The sequence below is a fragment of the Bison bison genome, unplaced genomic scaffold, assembly GCF_000754665.1.
Source record: "Bison bison bison isolate TAMUID 2011002044 unplaced genomic scaffold, Bison_UMD1.0 scf7180017864472, whole genome shotgun sequence".
NCBI classification, from domain to species: domain Eukaryota; kingdom Metazoa; phylum Chordata; class Mammalia; order Artiodactyla; family Bovidae; genus Bison; species Bison bison.
In genome coordinates, this window is record NW_011495033.1 from 9,522,699 (window position 1) to 9,540,333 (window position 17,635).

Here is a 17,635-nt window from a genome sequence, read left to right on the forward strand (position 1 = left end):
AAGATTAGGGTGTTCTTTTAATTAACTAGGGTTCTGTACCTAATGTACGTAAACTATTTCGTTTTACCATCACATCAAAATGTGTTAACTATGTCACCGTTTTGCTGGCTAACTTTGGTAGAATGGGATTTGACACAGGTATAATTCTCATACATTTAATTCCAGATTGTGTTACGGTGACTTGCATTTGAGTTTTGTGCACAGGTACCATTTTCTAAAGGTCACAGGTGATTTAAAGAGCCATTTAGGATTGTGTTGTGGAAAGCCTTTGTCAGAAATTTCAAGTTACTCATGTATGTTTGTGTTAATTTTCTTTTCTGTAGATGACCGTCGTGATGTGAGTAGGTATGGAGAAGATAATAGAGGATATGGCGGGTCACAGGGAGGAGGTAGAGGGCGTGGGGGATATGACAAGGATGGAAGAGGTCCTATGACAGGATCAAGGTAAGTTTTTAGGTACAGATGCCTACATTTTTTTTTTTTTTTTTTAAGCTGGTTTGATTCCATCATCTGATTTTGTTAAGATGCCTAAAAAAGAGATGTTCTAGACAAGAGGACAGAAATTCAAATTTTATTTTCAGTGTTAAGATGTCACATAAATTACCTCAAAATAGATTTTCTTAGCAGTTAATTTTTGTGGTATTAAAACCAGTGGAGAAAAGTCCCCTATTATAATGTGGTTAAACCACTTAACAATATTTTTCATGCCAGAGCTATAGACTCTAAACTCATTTAAAAGATGACTCTGGGAAATCCAAGTGTTTCAGTCTGTAGAAAATAAAAGGTAAGTTTAGAATTCTAGATTGGAAGATAGGCTGTTCTTTAATCTTGAATCCCCTTGGGATGGGAAAATATTAGGAAGCAATAGCAGAGTATAAAGTTGAGGTTGGCAGAGGAGAGAAAGATTGTATGTAACTGAACTGTTTTGTTCCTATTTTTAAGTAAATAATTACTGAAATAGTACAATGTCATGTACCATTGTGTATTTTGTCTAGACTAAGCTGTGGAAAAGGAGTGACTTTTTAATTCAGCTTTCCTTTTTTTTTTATTGTTTTACCAGGTTTTGGTATTTACTTATGGCATATGTTATGAAAGCTGGTTTTAAAATTACTTTCAAGTATATCTGTAAATTTAGCACTTTTGCTCTAAAAACAGGAATGAAAAAATAGTTGGCACTTACTGTCCTCAGATGAAATTTGTACATTGCAAATTTCATGTATAAAATATATAGGATTGAAGGATAATTTGTGTTCTTTGGGAATTGAAATTGTCAGCAGCATGTTAACTGGCAATAATACCTCAGTACTCTTTTGCTTCTTAGGGACTGAGTGAGTATCTGTTCCCTGAGGTAACCTGAGAGAATCAGTTACATATAGCACTGTTAATTTTTCAACTGAGCCAGGAATTCTATCTCACTGACTTTCTGTTTAGTGTGCAGTGCTTTGATCTAACAAATCTAAAGTCTAAACATATTTGAAAAACATTTATAAGACTTGAACATTAAAAGTTTTGATTAATAGCCAAAGTCAATGTATTAAGGTAGAGCAACTCTGTTGTATGCCTCTTCGTTATCCAAGAGGATAGTGTATCATCATGTGGATATAAGTGAACAGTGTACGGGGATACAGTGCTTACTCTCTATCCATAGCTTCCACCCCTCAAACAGCATCTCAGACAGGATAACTAACAGGTTATGTGCTTTTCCAGGTAGTATGTTTTAGATCAGAGGTCCCCAACCTTTGGCACCAGAAACTGGTATTGTGGAGGACAATTTTTCCACAGAGTGGGATTGGAGGGGGATGCTTTTGGGATGATTCAAGTGTTTTACATTTATTGTGCACTTTATTTCTATTATTATTACATCAGCTTCACTTAATATCATCAGGCATTAGATCCTGGAGGTTGGGAACCCCTGTTTTAGACAATTAGCTGCCTTGGGATGCTATATGTTTTATAGTATATCATAAGGTTAATTTTCATAAGGAGGTTATAATTATATGTATAGATTACCTGTTAAATTATGTCTGTCTGAAAATAGTAGAATCCCACTTTTTAGAAGGAGGAGAGTAGGGAAGTCGTTAAAAATATGTTTTCAACTTTGGTAGATGACTTATCTTAGAATCAAAGAGTTGAAGGACTTTTCCTGATAAAGGAGGAAAGATCCATAGCTTAACCAACCCCGATGTTTTAAGCACTTTGATAACTCCTTGGCAACATATTTCAGTATAATTTTTGACCCAGATATTGAATCATGAGCTAAATTTTTGATTTTCAAAAATTTTATTTAACCTTAGAAGCTCTTCAAACAAAATCTTATAGACAAGCCCAATATATATTAGGTCAAAATGTCTGGTTCAGGTCAGGGTAGAATTTGGGGGTGGGGAGGGGTTTTGCCCAGTTGATGTCTATATATATACATACACTCCCTCCCTCCCCCTCTACTCCCCTTCCCACCCCACTAGTAAATGGAATGTACATAAAAGACCTTTTTAAGAAATTTATGTAGTTGCTTATGTTTACTTTCTATACTGGATTGGCAGCCTTCAGTGAGAGGCCACATAGTAAGTAATTTAGGCTTTGCAGGCCACATGTTTTCTGTTGCAGTTGCTCAGCTCTGCTCTTGTAGCACCAGAGCAGCTATAGACATATAAATGAATAAACATGGTTTTCTTCCAATAAAACTTAGTTTATGGGTACTGAAATACGAAGTTCATATAATTTTCATGTGTCACAATATCTTGTTCAGGATGTGATTTTTTAGCTTACTTACAGGAGTAAAGTATTAAAAAAAAAAAAAAAGGCCCAGTTTCAGGGCTTGCTTTCCTGTACTTGGTTTTACATTTAAGTACCAAAATACCCAAACATCTTACGTTAGTCTTCATTAACACTCCCATTTGTGTTTGTAATCATCTTATTTAAAAATAGCAAAATTGAAAATATCCTTTCAGGGCTGTTTGAAGAATATCTGACATTAGTTGGGTTTATAATTAAAGAAGAAGGGGCACAGTTTGCTGGTGAAGGTGGGATGGGTGGTAAAGGATGGGACATTCTTAAGACTCAGGTTGTTGCTTGACTGCAGAAAGAATTCGGACCAAAGACATCTGTGAGCTTTCCAGTTACCAAAGAGAAACATGTGAAGACTATAGGAAACAATGTTTTTCTTTGGAAAAGCACTTGCAGCAAAAAAGATTGAATTTCTAATTGTCATCTATTAAGTTGGTGCAAATGTAATTGCGGTTTTGAACTGAATTTCAAATCATTATAACTAGGTTCAAACACATCTTTTGACACCAGTAGAAGCTGTTATAATCAACCATTTTGGCCAACGACAGATAAGTTTGTTTATTCCTGTAGCATAAAAATCCATGCTTCCGGATTCGATGAAAGTTTGGAAAGCATTTTCTGCCTTCTACTGGTTATGGAAGCATTTTCCCTGCAAAAAGTTGTGGAGATGCTTGAAGAAGTGGTAGTTGATTGGCAGGAGGTCAGGAGAATGTGGCAAATAAGGCAAAACTTTGTTGCCTAATTCATTCAACTTTTGAAGCGTTGGTTGTATGGTGTGTGGTTGGGCCCTTTCTGTTGACCAATGCCAGCTGCAGGCATTGCAGTTTTTGGTGCAATCAATTTGCTGGGCATACTTCTCAGATGTAACGGTTTTGCTGGGATTCAGAAAGCTGCAGTGGATCAGATGGTCAGCAGGCTACCAGATAGCGACCATGGCCCTGTTTTGGTCCAAGTTTGACCTGGGAAGTGCTTTGAAGCTATTTCTCAGTCCATCTACTGAACTGGTTGTCACCAGTTGTCATATAAAATCCACTGTTTGTCATAATTCACAATTGCATTGAGAAATGGTTTGTTGTTGTGTAAGAGATGATGACACTTCAAAATGATTTTTTTGATTTGCAGTCAGCTTATGAGGCATCCACTTATCAAGCTTTTTCACCTTTCCAGTTTGCTTCAACTGCCTAGTAATCATAGAATGGTCAACACTGAGTTCTTCAGCAACTTCTCATGTAGTTGGAAGAGGATCAGCTTCGATGATCCTCGCAGTTGGTCGTTGTCGACTTCTGATAGCCAGCCACACACGTCTCATCTTCAAGGCTCTCATTTCCTTTGCAAAACATCTTGACCACCTCTGCACTAATGTGTTCATTAGCAATTCCTGGGCCACATGCATTGTTGATGTCGTGCGTTGTCTCTGCTGCTTTATGACACATTTTGAATAAGAAAATTGCCCGAACTTGCCTTTTGCCTAACATCATTTCCCTAGTCTAAAATAAATGTAAAATAGACATCAAATAATAAGTCACATAATCACATTTATTTGAGTGTATTACAGTATCAAATAGCAAAGTTCAACAATGCAAAACCACAATTATTTTTGCACCAACCACATAAAATGCCACTGACCTTCTAGTGTACTAGAAGCTTAAAGCCATAATTTTTCTCAGTGTTTTTAACTTTATCATTGCAGTGAATGCATTGTAAAATTACTAAAACTAGATAATCATTTTCCATTATTAGTATGTCATCACATTAAGTAGTTTTTTAGGCTTTAACATCTCAAGTCTCAAAAAGTTATCTTGAATTGTGAATGTTCTTAAAAGAGTTTTTGAATAGCTTGCTTGGAAATGTGCATGTGTGCTAGTGATAGTCCAGACAGTGCTGCCCAATAGAAATATAATGCGGGTCAGCAGTGAGCTACAGATGTAATTTAAAATTTTTTAGTAGCTACATTAAAAAAATAAGTTAATTTTAATAATAAATTTTATTCTAATATATCAAAAATATTTTATCATGTTATTAGTATAGAAATTGAGATATTGCACATTCTTTTTTTCATATGAAGACTTCGAAATCCATTTTGTATTTTACGTTTAGAGTACATGTCAGTTTAGGTTCTCCATATTTCAGAAGATCAACAAACAGCTGCATATAGCTAATAAATGCTGTATTGGACAGTGCAGCTCTAGAATGATAGATTCTTGGTCTTCTGAAATGTTGATAAGTACTGAATCCAGAAAGCCTTTTTACCACACCTATATGGAATGGGAGGAAATAGAACATAAATACTGAAACTTCCCTGTGGTTCAGTGGTTAGGACTTCTCCTTCCAATGTAGGTGGTACAAGTTCATCTCTGGTTGGGGAGCAAAGATCCCACATGCCTTGTGACTGAGAAGCCAAAACAAAACAGAAACAAAAAAGATTTTTAAAATGGTCCACATCAAAAAGATCTTAAAAAAGAAGAACAAATAGAGCTACTGTTGAGAAATGGGATCTAAATCCACTTGAGTCATTTATGTTTGGAATTAATATTAGTCTGGCGTGCTGCAGTCCATGGGGTCACAAAGATTCAGACACAACTGAGCAACTAAACTGAACTGAATGTTGGTCTTCATATCCAAAAAATTACATTCTGGACTACTGGTATGAAAAATCAAACATAGTTTTTTTAAGAACTAATCTTTTTCAACTTTAGCTATGTTGCTTTTTCTCTCTCGGTATTGAGTTTTCTGAGAATAAAAATTCCTGGATTCCCCTGTTACTTTTGGAAGTTTTAGTCCTTGAATATAGATATATTTGGAGTTTTAAAAATTAAATTTTGGAAATAGAGATTCTGTCGAAGAACATTTTCTTTCTTGACAAGCACCTGAAATTAAATCTGATTGTCTTCTCTAAGTATGTAATGCTGTAACAGTGAAGGAACCCTCAGTCTACCCTTGAGTAGACTTCTCATCATTTTGAACCTGGGACAACGATTTCTGTAGTTGAGTCAAGAATATACAGTTGATTTTCTTATGCAGGGGACACTCAGTCATAAATTTGAGTATGGTTATATTGTGTCTCTAGTAAATACCTCTACTTCTTTACTTTAAAACATTCTTCAGGAATTCTTTGTGTGTACAGTTTTGCTTTTCGTGGGAAGAGAAAAAATTTGTTGTGGCAAACACCTTGACTCAGATGTTCATATGCCTTCATGTCTTAATTTGCTAGTGAGGCCTTAGCTTAGTTTATAGAAAAGGGACTTGTAACTTGACTGAAGATTTGAAAGAAAGATTCGTAACCAAAGGCCCGTCTTCTGTTAACTGATTTGGTAGTGGTACTATTTGAGGTTTGTTTACTGTATTTAATACAGTGTTTCCTGGTAAGGAACTGTAATTAATTGAACTTTCTTAATAAGGAAAGAAAAGTGTTGAAATACTGGAAATTGAAAGAAAGCCCCACATAAAATCATAGATTATCTAGACAAGTGCTTCACTAACTGTAATATACATACGAACTCCTTGGGGATCTTACTAAAATGTAGATTCTGATTCAGTAGGTCTGGGTGTGCTTGCTTTTCTGAGACACTTCTAGGCTCTGCCTTTGTTGCTATTCTATAGACCACCTTTCAGATAGTAAGGATGGAGACCAGCAATCCCTAACCTTTTTGGTACCAGGGACTGACTTCATGGAGGACAATTTTTCTGTGGACTGAGGATTAGGGGGATGGTTTGGGGATGATTGAAGTACATTACATTTATTGTGTACTTTATTTCTAATCTAATGCTGCTGCTAATCTGACAGGAGGTACTGGTTGGGGATCCCTGGTGTAGACCCTTATTTTGTGAAAGAGAAAACAGAAGCCAAGGGAGAATTACTGACTGATCTATGTTTTCAAGATTGATTAGTGATAGTTAAGACTATATATCTTGAGTCTCTTAATTTGAAGACTGGTACTTATTTAATATACTGTGTTTGAAGTGTTCAGCTGTTGAATTTTCAAAGTGCTCAGTAATGATGACTTAAGTTAAAATATTATTATATGGAGGAATAGGAGATTATAAACCTATTCAGATATTTATTTTATATCCCTTTATATTTTACAGGGAGTATGTCCTTTTTTTTTTCCCCTTCTTATTTGTTCAAAGTTGTATTGCTGGCCAGAATAGATATTCCAGGAACTAGATGATGTATGAAATTGTGTATTTTCCCCCCATTGCAGCCAGATATGAACAGTTTGATTCTTGGTTAAGGTGACAGCAAAATAATTCAGTGGTATCTCTTCCAGCACTTAGTTGTGAAAAATTTCTATTTAAAAAAAACAACAACAACTTTATTCTGGGTATTTTAATGTCCTGACATAGGAATATGGGCTTTATATTTTCACTACTTCTTTTATCATCATTTCTAATGATCATATGATCATCTTTGAAGAAATCTGAGGTATCTTGTTTCTAATAAGATTTTTAGCAGTTTAATCTCAGAACTCTGGCTTCCTTTCCCTAAAGAGTTAAGCAGTGATAAAAAAAGGCCATTTAGAAGTATGGGTTGATGGGAGGGCTTGGGTAATGTTCTGAAAGAGAGGTCTTAGATACTCAACAGGAAACTATGTACTTGAAAGACCTGAGCTTCTCTTTGTCTGCATAGCCTTGAAATAGGCTTATTCTCCTTTTTAGATTTCCTGGGTATCAAATAAAAATTAATAGCAAATTGAGATGCTTGTGTCTATAACTGTATACCAGTTTCAAGGGAAATTTTTTTTTTTTAACATCAAGGTAGTTAGAATAGACTTAAAAAATTCTTTCTCATTTATTCAGAGGATTTTTCTCAGGATGGCTCAGAAAACCCATCTTGATGGCAGAGTTATTATTAAAGGGACATTAGTACATTGGAGAAGGAAATGGCAACCCACTCCAGTGTTCTTGCCTGGAGAATCCCAGGGACGGGGGAGCCTGGTGGGCTGCTGTCTATGGGGTTGCACAGAGTCGGACACGACTGAAGCGACTTAGCAGCAGTACATTGGAATAGTTTCTTGGGTTATAGTAGAAGATGAGTAGTAGTAGAAAATTAGGTATCACTATCTGAAAACTTGTTGATTATTTTTATGTCCATATCAGCACATGAATCTTAGAAGATAATATGGTTCAGTTAAGAGAAACAGACTTTTAATGTATGAGTATTTAAAGAGTTCCTTGATAAGAGAACTTCTTATATAAAGCTATGCACACAAGGGGCATTGACTTAATGGCAGTGGAAATTGCCAGTTAAAGTCATTTCTTGTGGAGTGTGTAGCATTCTGTCTCTGACAGTCTCCTGATTGGTGTGCAGAGCATGGGTTGGCTTGAATTTCAGCAGTTCTGTGATGAGATCTAGCATATGCCAATTTAAAGTTATACTTTCTGCTAGCTCATTTTGCTAGGTATCTGAATGATTTGAATTTTTAAGACTGCTTTCATTCAGTCTCACTTTTGTGTGTATTTGTACCTCGCTTTTTCCCTCATCTCATAAAACCCACTGTTTGATATCACAGTAGAACATAGTGCTCAAGCTTTTTCCTCTCCCATTCTGTCAAAATTTTAACCTTGCTTTTTATTCTTCTAGGCCTTTTCCTTTTTCTCATATTTAACAAAAATATCCCCTTGGAAAGAATGTTTGCTCTAGTTTAGCATTCTTCCTGTTGTGTCTTCAGTTTAAGTTGATTTGAATAGTATCCCTTTGGCTTGGGGTTGGGAAGATTTTAAAGTAAGAGTATATTAGATATGTTCTGTAATGCTCTTGAAAAGGCACCCTTGTGGAAATAGATCCTTGGGAAAACATTTAGGTGAAAACAACATTTTGAAGTCTATGAAATGAAATTTACTGGAAAGTTAGAGGTGCTACTGTTTCCTGGGCACTCTACTTGAGACAGTTAAGTGTAGATTGAGCCCAGGGCTCAGCACATTAGAGACTTAAGGAAGAAATCATTTCTTCAATTTTTCCTCTGCAGTGGTGGTGACCGCGGTGGCTTCAAAAATTTTGGTGGTAAGTGCTGAGTATCCCAAAATGTTTCAGTGGAAATGCTATATAAATCTAAAAGCCACCAATATCCCGCAGACGTAGTCTAAGCCCTTTCTTATTCTGTTGAGGCTGGTGTGTGTTGTGTGCTTTAAAAAGTTATATACATATTTATCTCAAAATATTAAAAAGACAAAGTTGATCTCAAATAGTCCAATGGGTTTCTACACAGTGAATTTGCATGAGAGTCTGTGGTGACCAATGAATGAGACCGTCACTGGATTTTGTCAATAACGTTTTTTAATAAAGGTAGCTGACATGGTGTTTTAAAATTACTAGGGTTTTCCAATCAGCCTTCACAATCAGAGCTTAACAAAAGTGATACTAGCATAACGCCAAAGTGGCTGGTGCCGTCTGGGACAAGTTTAAGGGAATATTGACATTCATCTTGATTTCTTAAACTTTTAATAAAACTTAGTTTATATATTTACTTTGTAAATCTGTGATGGTTACTTACAAGGATTTTGAAAGTATTGACTTTTCATGCCTTGGTTATTATTACTGTTTTAAATGATTTCTAATGAGTCGCCTTAAATAGCTTTCTTTTTCTTTCTCTTTTCTTTTCCCTTAGGTCACAGGGATTATGGACCCAGACCAGATGCTGGTAAGGTTTATAATAGTTTGTGACTTTGCCATTAAGGAAATCTTAGTTTTCCATTTTTTCAAAGGAAGAATATGTGTGTTTGGAAGAGTTAGGACAGGAGGAAGATTTGACTTGATAGTATTGCCAGAACCAGGAAGCTTCCCTTTTAAAGATGTTCCAGCAAGAAAAATTCAAGGGGTTTGGAAAGTTTGCTGAGGAAAATCACTGTTTGTGCTTTCCGCTACTCCCTCCTCTTGCTTTTGTGAAGAAACACTTGATTTTGTGTTGCTCATTAGCATTATTTATTTAATGACTATAAATCAGGTACAAGAGGATTCGTATCATTGGGGAATTAGAAGTAGAATAGCTGTGTTGAAGAAAATATGTTGGATTAATAGTCTGCTTAATGGGCCTAAGAAACCTGAAATCATATATGAGAGAGTTGTCTTATTCTGCGCAGAGGTCCCTAATTTCACATGCCTTTTTATTTTCAAATGAGGTTCATGGCTACCTGGAGCCTTTTGAAAGTTATGATTTAGATATTATTAAAAATTTGAGTTAAAAATTTTTAATATATATTGAAATCAGAACTTGGTTTTTATTAAGATGCTAAAGTACTCTATGTGGATGTCAGTTTCTGAATTATCTCTTGATGGACTGAATTTTTGTACATCTTTCTTACTTTGTTGTACTAATCCAAAAGTATGTGAGTAAGGTAAGGTGTGTGTCATGGTGCCCCTAATTATCTCATGAGTATTAACATATTCTGGTTAAGGTACATAGATTACGTAAGAAGTCCACACTCCAGTATCATTTGCCTCTTATTTATACCCTCTGGTATATATAAAGCTTATTATAGTGAATGGGAAGTGAGCAATTCTGCTGGCTTGCTTGGAAGTCCAGAGTGTCAGATTCGGGGAATTTCTACCAGAAAGCCTTAAAAGTATTGATTAGCCAGAAAGAATTAAAGCCCTCCGAAGAAAGGAATGCTACTTTATACTGACTTTCTTCATCTCTTCCTGAGCTTGAGTCCTGTATCTGAATTTGAAGAGTAAGATTTATAAGATCTTCAAAGTGTGGACTTGAGCCACTTTTCATGAAGTTTAGTTGTAAGAATTGACCTACCAAACAATTACTGTGACCACTTTGTATGTTTATCATAAGAGGTTTCCTGTATTGGTCCCTCTTCCTTTTGGTCATAGAAATAGTTGAATATTGGACAATAAATTACTGTTCTTGGTTACTAAACAGGATATAGTTAAACCTAAGCAGTATATAAAATTAATCATATATATTTTTTTTCCTTTAGATTCAGAATCTGATAATTCAGATAACAACACAATCTTTGTACAAGGACTTGGGGAGGGTGTGTCTACAGATCAAGTGGGGGAGTTCTTTAAACAAATAGGAATCATCAAGGTGAGTTAGAAGTTGGCTTATGTTGCAAATCTCATAATTATTAACATTCTGGTTAAGATACATAAATAATGTAAGAAGTCCACACTCCAGTATCACTTGTCTCTTAAAATTCCCTGATGCATGTGTTCACCCCTGGCTGTAGGCCTTTGGTAAATTTGCTAAATGCATAAAGATTTTATTCCTTGCTTTGTGTTTACCTTTCCGCAGCCTTCCACAGCTTTGGTTTTCAGTCTTAGTACTCTAAACATAGTCTCTGCCTACCTCCTAAAATTGTGAGAACCAAATGAAATTGTGTGAACATTTTTATATTCTGAAATAACAACATATGAAAACCCAAGTTATTACAAACAACTTTTTATGTTGGTATTTAATGTCTGCTATATATTTGCCCAATATAATAATGCCTTATTTCATAACTTTATTGTACTTAAGCGTCTTGTGCACTGTTTCATTAATAAATTTTCATCTTCAACTAGAAAGCGGCATTTAGAGCAGTGTTAGTAGATTATAGCATTTGCCTGAAATCAGGTTTTTTTGGGTGTCTATGAAATTACTTGAATTTTTTTTCCGCCTCTTGGAGAGCAGACATTTCTTAAGAAATTAACACATTAAATATGTTAAAAAAATTATCATAGTTTTGAAAAGTAAAAATTCTTGTCTTCCACTCCCTTCTCAGCCAAATCCAGTGTGTACGCCTTATTGGTAATTTATTTGCTTGGTGAACGTTCTTCTTGGTTTTTTTTTTTTTTTTTTTAGTTTTACAAGGTAAATGTTTATATGAAGCATTATGTTTATTTCTTTGTGGGTTTGAGGAAATTATATATGGATAAAACAGTATGACGTATCATTTTTATAGTTTGCTTTTCACTTAATGTATTTTAGATTTTCCTTTTCAGAACCTACAGATAACTTCACTTTTATGTTAAGTTGGTAGTATTTATAGTATGGATATGTGAATTCCTTTAAAAAATTAAGTTTTTAATTTTCTGTGTGGTTCATCACTTTTTCTTAAAATACTAACACCAGCTTGTTCGTTCCTCAGACAAATAAAAAGACTGGAAAACCAATGATAAATCTATACACAGACAAGGACACAGGAAAGCCAAAAGGGGAGGCAACAGTATCGTTTGATGACCCTCCTTCAGCTAAGGCAGCCATTGACTGGTTTGATGGTATACCTCATTCATATACTTTCAGTGTGTGGTTTTGATAAATGTTTTCTGGTCTTGAAGTCAAAATACGTTCTGGTAGACAATGATTATCTTCATATTTACTTTTTTAGATATCCTATTGAGAATACAGGCCAGAATTCTTATATACCTTTAGAAGTGAGATGAACTGTTTCTTTGTCTAAAATATTTCCTAATGTCATCCTTTGTGCTTGAGGCCACCCTCATAGAAATGTGAAGGGTTGGCCTGGTTAACTATATTCTTTTAAAATTTAGGTTAATTTCCCTTCAAATACAATGTTAATATGTAGTAGAAGACTTGTACAATAAGACATTTTTCCCCCTGAAAATAAGAAAATATTAAAAAATAGAAGAAAGGAGTAAAGCTTCCATAGTCTATATAGAGAAAACTACTGGTATTTCTTCCAGCTTTTTAAAATGTATTTTAAAAATAGTTTTATCATTCTACGCCAAATGTAGTTTTGTCTCATGCTTTTATTTCCTTGATGTCTTATCATTTATTGTTTTTGTTGTACCTTATATTGGGGCTTCCCAGGTGGCGCTAGTGGGGAAGAACCCACCTGCCATTGTAGGAGAATAACACTGCATGCTTACTGTAGTTTATGAGCTAGGCACAGTTCTAAGAACTTTATGTGCATTAACTCAGATCTTCACAGTAACCCTGTTAGTTTTTTTTTATTGCTTTTATTACCATCTTACAGATGATGAAACTCAGGCAGAGAGATAAGTAATTTCCAAGATCACAGAAGAAGTGTAGAGTTAGGGCTCAAATTCAGGCAGTTGGGCTGCACTGTCTCTGAAGAAGTAAATTGTGTCTGATTGATAGGCACATGTGGTTTCTCCCAGTTCCAAGATTATTGCACCTGTGTCTTCCAGTACATAGTTGCATTTTAATCTTTTATTCTGCTGCTGCTGCTGCTGCTGCTAAGTTGCTTCAGTCCTGTCCGACTCTGTGCGACCCCATAGACGGAAGCCCACCAGGCTCCCCTGTCCCTGGGATTCTCCAGGCAAGAACACTGGAGTGGGTTGCCATTTCCTTCTCCAATGCATGAAAGTGAAAAGTGAAAGAGAAGTCGCTCAGTCGTGTCCGACTCTTAGCGACCCCATGGACTACAGCCTACCAGGCTCCTGCATCCGTGGGATTTTCTAGGCAAGAGTACTGGAGTGGGGTGCCATTGCCTTCTCCGAATCTTTTGCTCTAAGCACATCTTATCCTCTCGCCTTTGAAAAGCCAGGTCCATCCTCCCTCACTTCTCTGTTTCGTAGTTTCTGTGACTCATAAAACTATTTAGCTTATAATAGGTTAAAACAGTTACTCTGTCTTTCCCTCATAGGGCAAATGAGCCTCTTAACAGAAACTCCATAGCTCAGATCTTAATTACCAGGTCTTTGTAGAGCTTTTAAAATATTTATCCATGGTTTGTTTCCTATGTCAAAGAGCTTGCTATACCATTTGACACTGTGGAAGGTTGCCAGTCACAGCAATTAGAATTTGCTGAGGGGGCTAAGACTCCTAGATTTATAACTATTTTATGAATCCTTGGGCACCTTTTTCTGATATGTCTGTTCTCTTGTTTAATATATAAAGTGAAAAGGCTACTTTTGTCTCCAAGGCCCTGGGACAGCAGAATATGTGCATATGTACATGCATATAAATTCACAAATGCACACATTATTTTTAAAGATAACTACCTCAGATGGTACCAACAGTATATAGTAAAAATTGAGTTTCCTTTCTACCTTTTCACCTACTGAGAGTTAAGCAACAATAGGCAGTGTATAAATAGGCATATGTGTGCATATGCATGCATGCACACACACACACACACACACACTCATTCCCTTAAAAAAAGAAATGGTCGCATACTACATTCATTGGCTTTCATGTAAAAATGATTAGACATGAGCTTTTTTTTGCTCAGTAAGAAGTGACTGTCTCCCAGTGACAAATTTGTTCTATTCAGTAGATTGTGTCATATTTTAGTACAGTTACCTTGACTCTTGAACGCTACTGTGTTTGAATTTCTGTGAGAACGTGTGAGTTATTTCTCTGAAATTAAAAATTTCCAAGGCAGTTTTATATTTTGTTAAGAGGTGGAAATGTGGAGTAGCATTTCTTCAAAACTATTTTTGTTTTTTTTTTTTTTTTAGGAAAAGAATTCCACGGCAATATCATTAAAGTGTCCTTTGCCACCAGAAGACCTGAATTCATGAGAGGAGGTGGGAGTGGAGGTGGGCGACGAGGTAAGATTCTTGTTCACAGGCATTACACAAAGGGTTAGATTTTCTGTCTTAAAGTGAGATACAGAATAGAAGATGAGGTAAATAAAGTGTTATAACAACTACGAAAGGATGGAAAAAGGTTCTAGAAATCCCTTTGGAAAGCTATATAATGCAGTTTGTTTCAGTTGAAAATTAGGAGGCAGTTTAACTGATTCCTAATTTGGTAGTTAATCTGACCTGTTTGTGAGTTCCCTGATACAGTTACTACCAACTTATTTCTGTTGTGTCTTAATTTCTTAAATTTGGAATATGTCTTCTCACCTAATCTTTATCACTGAGATTCTCAAACTGAGGAGGGTACTGTAGAAATGAAGTTTCTTAGTGCATTATTTGAACTATAATGTGCACCTTGGAGCTTCTTCCATATTTCCTGTGTTGACTGAATAAGTAAAACCCCAAATCAGAGAATCATGGAGTTCTGCCATAAGAGGTTAATTTGCGGGGAGCAGCCCAGTTATTGATGAACACATAGTTCTTTCATCTGATGCTTTTCCTCTGCTTTGTTAATATCTGCTACTGATTCTTCCCTCCTCCTTACTTACCCAGGCCGTGGAGGATATAGAGGTCGTGGAGGCTTTCAGGGGAGAGGTGGAGACCCCAAAAGTGGGGACTGGGTTTGCCCTAATCCGTAAGTATCCCATTTATTTTGGTGGATGTAGGAGTTGGGATTGGATTTGGAAGGTGCAAGAGGGGGTTCTGAATCCATTGCAAACTGTTGAGCATTTTATTTTTCTTCTTTCTTAGGTCGTGTGGAAATATGAACTTTGCTCGAAGGAATTCTTGCAATCAGTGCAATGAGCCCAGACCAGAGGACTCTCGTCCCTCAGGAGGAGGTGGGTCAGCCTTAACGGCATCTGCTTCTAATCTTCTGACTAGCATTAAGGCGGCTTTCCATGATTCTGCTGGCCTTACTGGTTTTCATTTCCACCTGCAGATTTCCGGGGAAGAGGCTACGGTGGAGAGAGGGGCTACAGAGGCCGTGGGGGCAGAGGTGGAGACCGAGGCGGCTACGGTGCAGACAGAAGTGGGGGTGGCTATGGAGGAGACAGAAGTGGGGGTGGCTACGGAGGAGACAGAAGTGGGGGTGGCTATGGTGGAGACAGAAGTGGGGGTGGCTATGGTGGGGACCGAGGAGGTGGCTATGGTGGGGACCGTGGTGGGGGCTATGGAGGAGACCGAGGAGGCAACTATGGAGGAGACCGAGGTGGCGGCTATGGTGGAGACCGTGGAGGCTATGGAGGAGACCGAGGAGGCTATGGTGGAGACCGAGGAGGCTATGGAGGAGACCGAGGAGGCTATGGAGGAGACCGAGGAGGCTATGGTGGAGACCGAGGAGGCTATGGAGGAGACCGAAGTGGGGGGGGTTATGGAGGAGACCGTGGTGGTAGCGGAGGCTACGGTGGGGACCGAAGTGGAGGCTATGGAGGAGACAGGAGTGGTGGCGGCTACGGAGGAGACCGAGGTGGAGGCTATGGAGGAGACCGAGGTGGCTATGGAGGCAAAATGGGAGGAAGGTGAGTATTAGAATGTATTCGCTAATGTTTCTACCTCACTGCTCCTAGATTTTAGAATCTAAGCCCCTTTCATCACATTTTCTTCTTGTCCAGTTTTTTATGACTTGAATTTCCCATTGTCAGCTCTTTCAGTTAGGATGGAGAAGATCCATTTAGTTCCCTACTTAGTAATTTCCAAAATTTATTTTGTTTTGGAAATTCTTGAGATCTTTATATTTGAATAATGTATGATAGGTGTGTGCATTCTTATAGCTAAAGATAATAGAGATTGAGAGATGATTTGAAACTGTGTAAATCAGGGATTCTTTTTTTTTTTTACCAAGTTTTTTGTTTATTGATCTTGTTCTGCCAAACTTGGCATCAACTTTTTCTCTTGCTTGCTATATGGTGCACTCCCTCCTAATTTCTTATATATTCTCCAGATTTGTTTCATTTTATACAAATGAAGACAGTAATAGTTAACAGTAATTCTGACCTTGAAAATGCTTCTTAAAACCTAACATTTTCTATCAACATTCTTATCTCTTTCCCAAATTTTCTGATCTTAATCTGAGGGGCAAGCATACCTTTTATAGGGGTGTGCTTTTTCAGTCACATGTGCTACCTTGCAGCTGTTTCTTTGGAGATTGTTACACTTTTTCCAGAATAAAAATCACTGGTGGTACTGATGGGAGTGTGCGATGCACGTGAAAGGTGTAGAGGCAGAAAGAGTTGAGTAACCAGTGATGGAAAATAATTTCAATTACTGTACTAAGCTTCTCTATGTCAGAAACAGTATAGGGCAGCCAGAATTAGTATAGCATAGAGTTAAGAGCACAGAGTTTGGAGACAGACTATCTTCTTTGAAATCCTGGCCCCACCACTTATTATTAGCTGTGTGACTTAAAGTAAGTTACTTAACTCTTTAGAGCATCATATTCTCATCTGTAAAATAGGGCTAATGGCATTTAGCTCTATTTTGTGGAGTTGTATTAGATTATATTACAGCTGGCCATGATAATCACTGAATAATTGTTACCTATTAGTAATGATCATCTACTGAATACTTCTTGCTGCCAAGTCGCTTCAGTCGTGTCCGACTCTGTGCGACCCCATGGACTGCAGCCTACCAGGCTTCTCCGTCCATGGGATTCTCCAGGCAAGAACACTGGAGTGGGTTGCCATTTCCTTCTCCAACTGAATACTTCTTAGTGTGTGGCAAATTGTGTGAAACTGTCTTTGTATACTGGAGTTCCAGTCCCTCTGTCAACCCCAGGAGTAGATGTACTTTCCATTTTATGGAATAAGAAATGTTAGGTAACTTTTCCAAGATCACATAATAAGTGGCAGATCCAGAATTCTTACATGAATGTGTTTGCTTGCTTATTCCAGTAATCTACTCTCTTTAGAGTGCTGGAATGGCAAGGTCTCCAACCTGAAATACCACAGTGGTTTAGTCTTTATTCTAGATGAAAAAATTTTTAAGAGAATTAGTCACAGCAAAGCTTCTAGGAACTTTGTGTGTCTTAAAGCTGATAAATTAGACATTTAGTAAGCACCTTCTAGAAGTAGAGAAATACACTAGGCATATTGTCATCCTTATAGAAATTTGTCAAGCAGATGCTAGTCAACAGCATCCTGAAGAAGGGTCTGATGCTCCCACTTGGTAGAAAATTAGAATTTAGTCTGGCTCTTTATTTTTCATTCCTAGAAACGACTACAGAAATGATCAGCGCAACCGACCATACTGATGACTGTTTTGAATGTTCCTTTGTCTCTGACAAGATCCATAGAGAAATTGCCAGAGTTTGCCTGCTGCTTTCCTCGTGGCCTCTTCTTGGGTAGTGAA

At 37.0% G+C, this 17,635-nt stretch overlaps 1 protein-coding gene across 1 annotated transcript in view; it reads left to right on the forward strand.

Annotated features, from left to right (window-relative positions):
- The window catches only part of TAF15 (TAF15 RNA polymerase II, TATA box binding protein (TBP)-associated factor, 68kDa), a 30,013-nt gene extending 12,378 nt beyond the window's left edge, over window positions 1-17,635 (forward strand). The window contains exons 7-16 of the mRNA XM_010861511.1: window positions 324-444; window positions 8,751-8,785; window positions 9,390-9,422; window positions 10,711-10,820; window positions 11,863-11,992; window positions 14,162-14,254; window positions 14,840-14,921; window positions 15,038-15,126; window positions 15,228-15,807; window positions 17,498-17,635. Coding sequence (XP_010859813.1) covers window positions 324-444; window positions 8,751-8,785; window positions 9,390-9,422; window positions 10,711-10,820; window positions 11,863-11,992; window positions 14,162-14,254; window positions 14,840-14,921; window positions 15,038-15,126; window positions 15,228-15,807; window positions 17,498-17,537 — 1,313 coding nt within the window. The 3' untranslated portion in view covers window positions 17,538-17,635. The remainder of the gene's footprint in view (window positions 1-323; window positions 445-8,750; window positions 8,786-9,389; window positions 9,423-10,710; window positions 10,821-11,862; window positions 11,993-14,161; window positions 14,255-14,839; window positions 14,922-15,037; window positions 15,127-15,227; window positions 15,808-17,497) is intronic.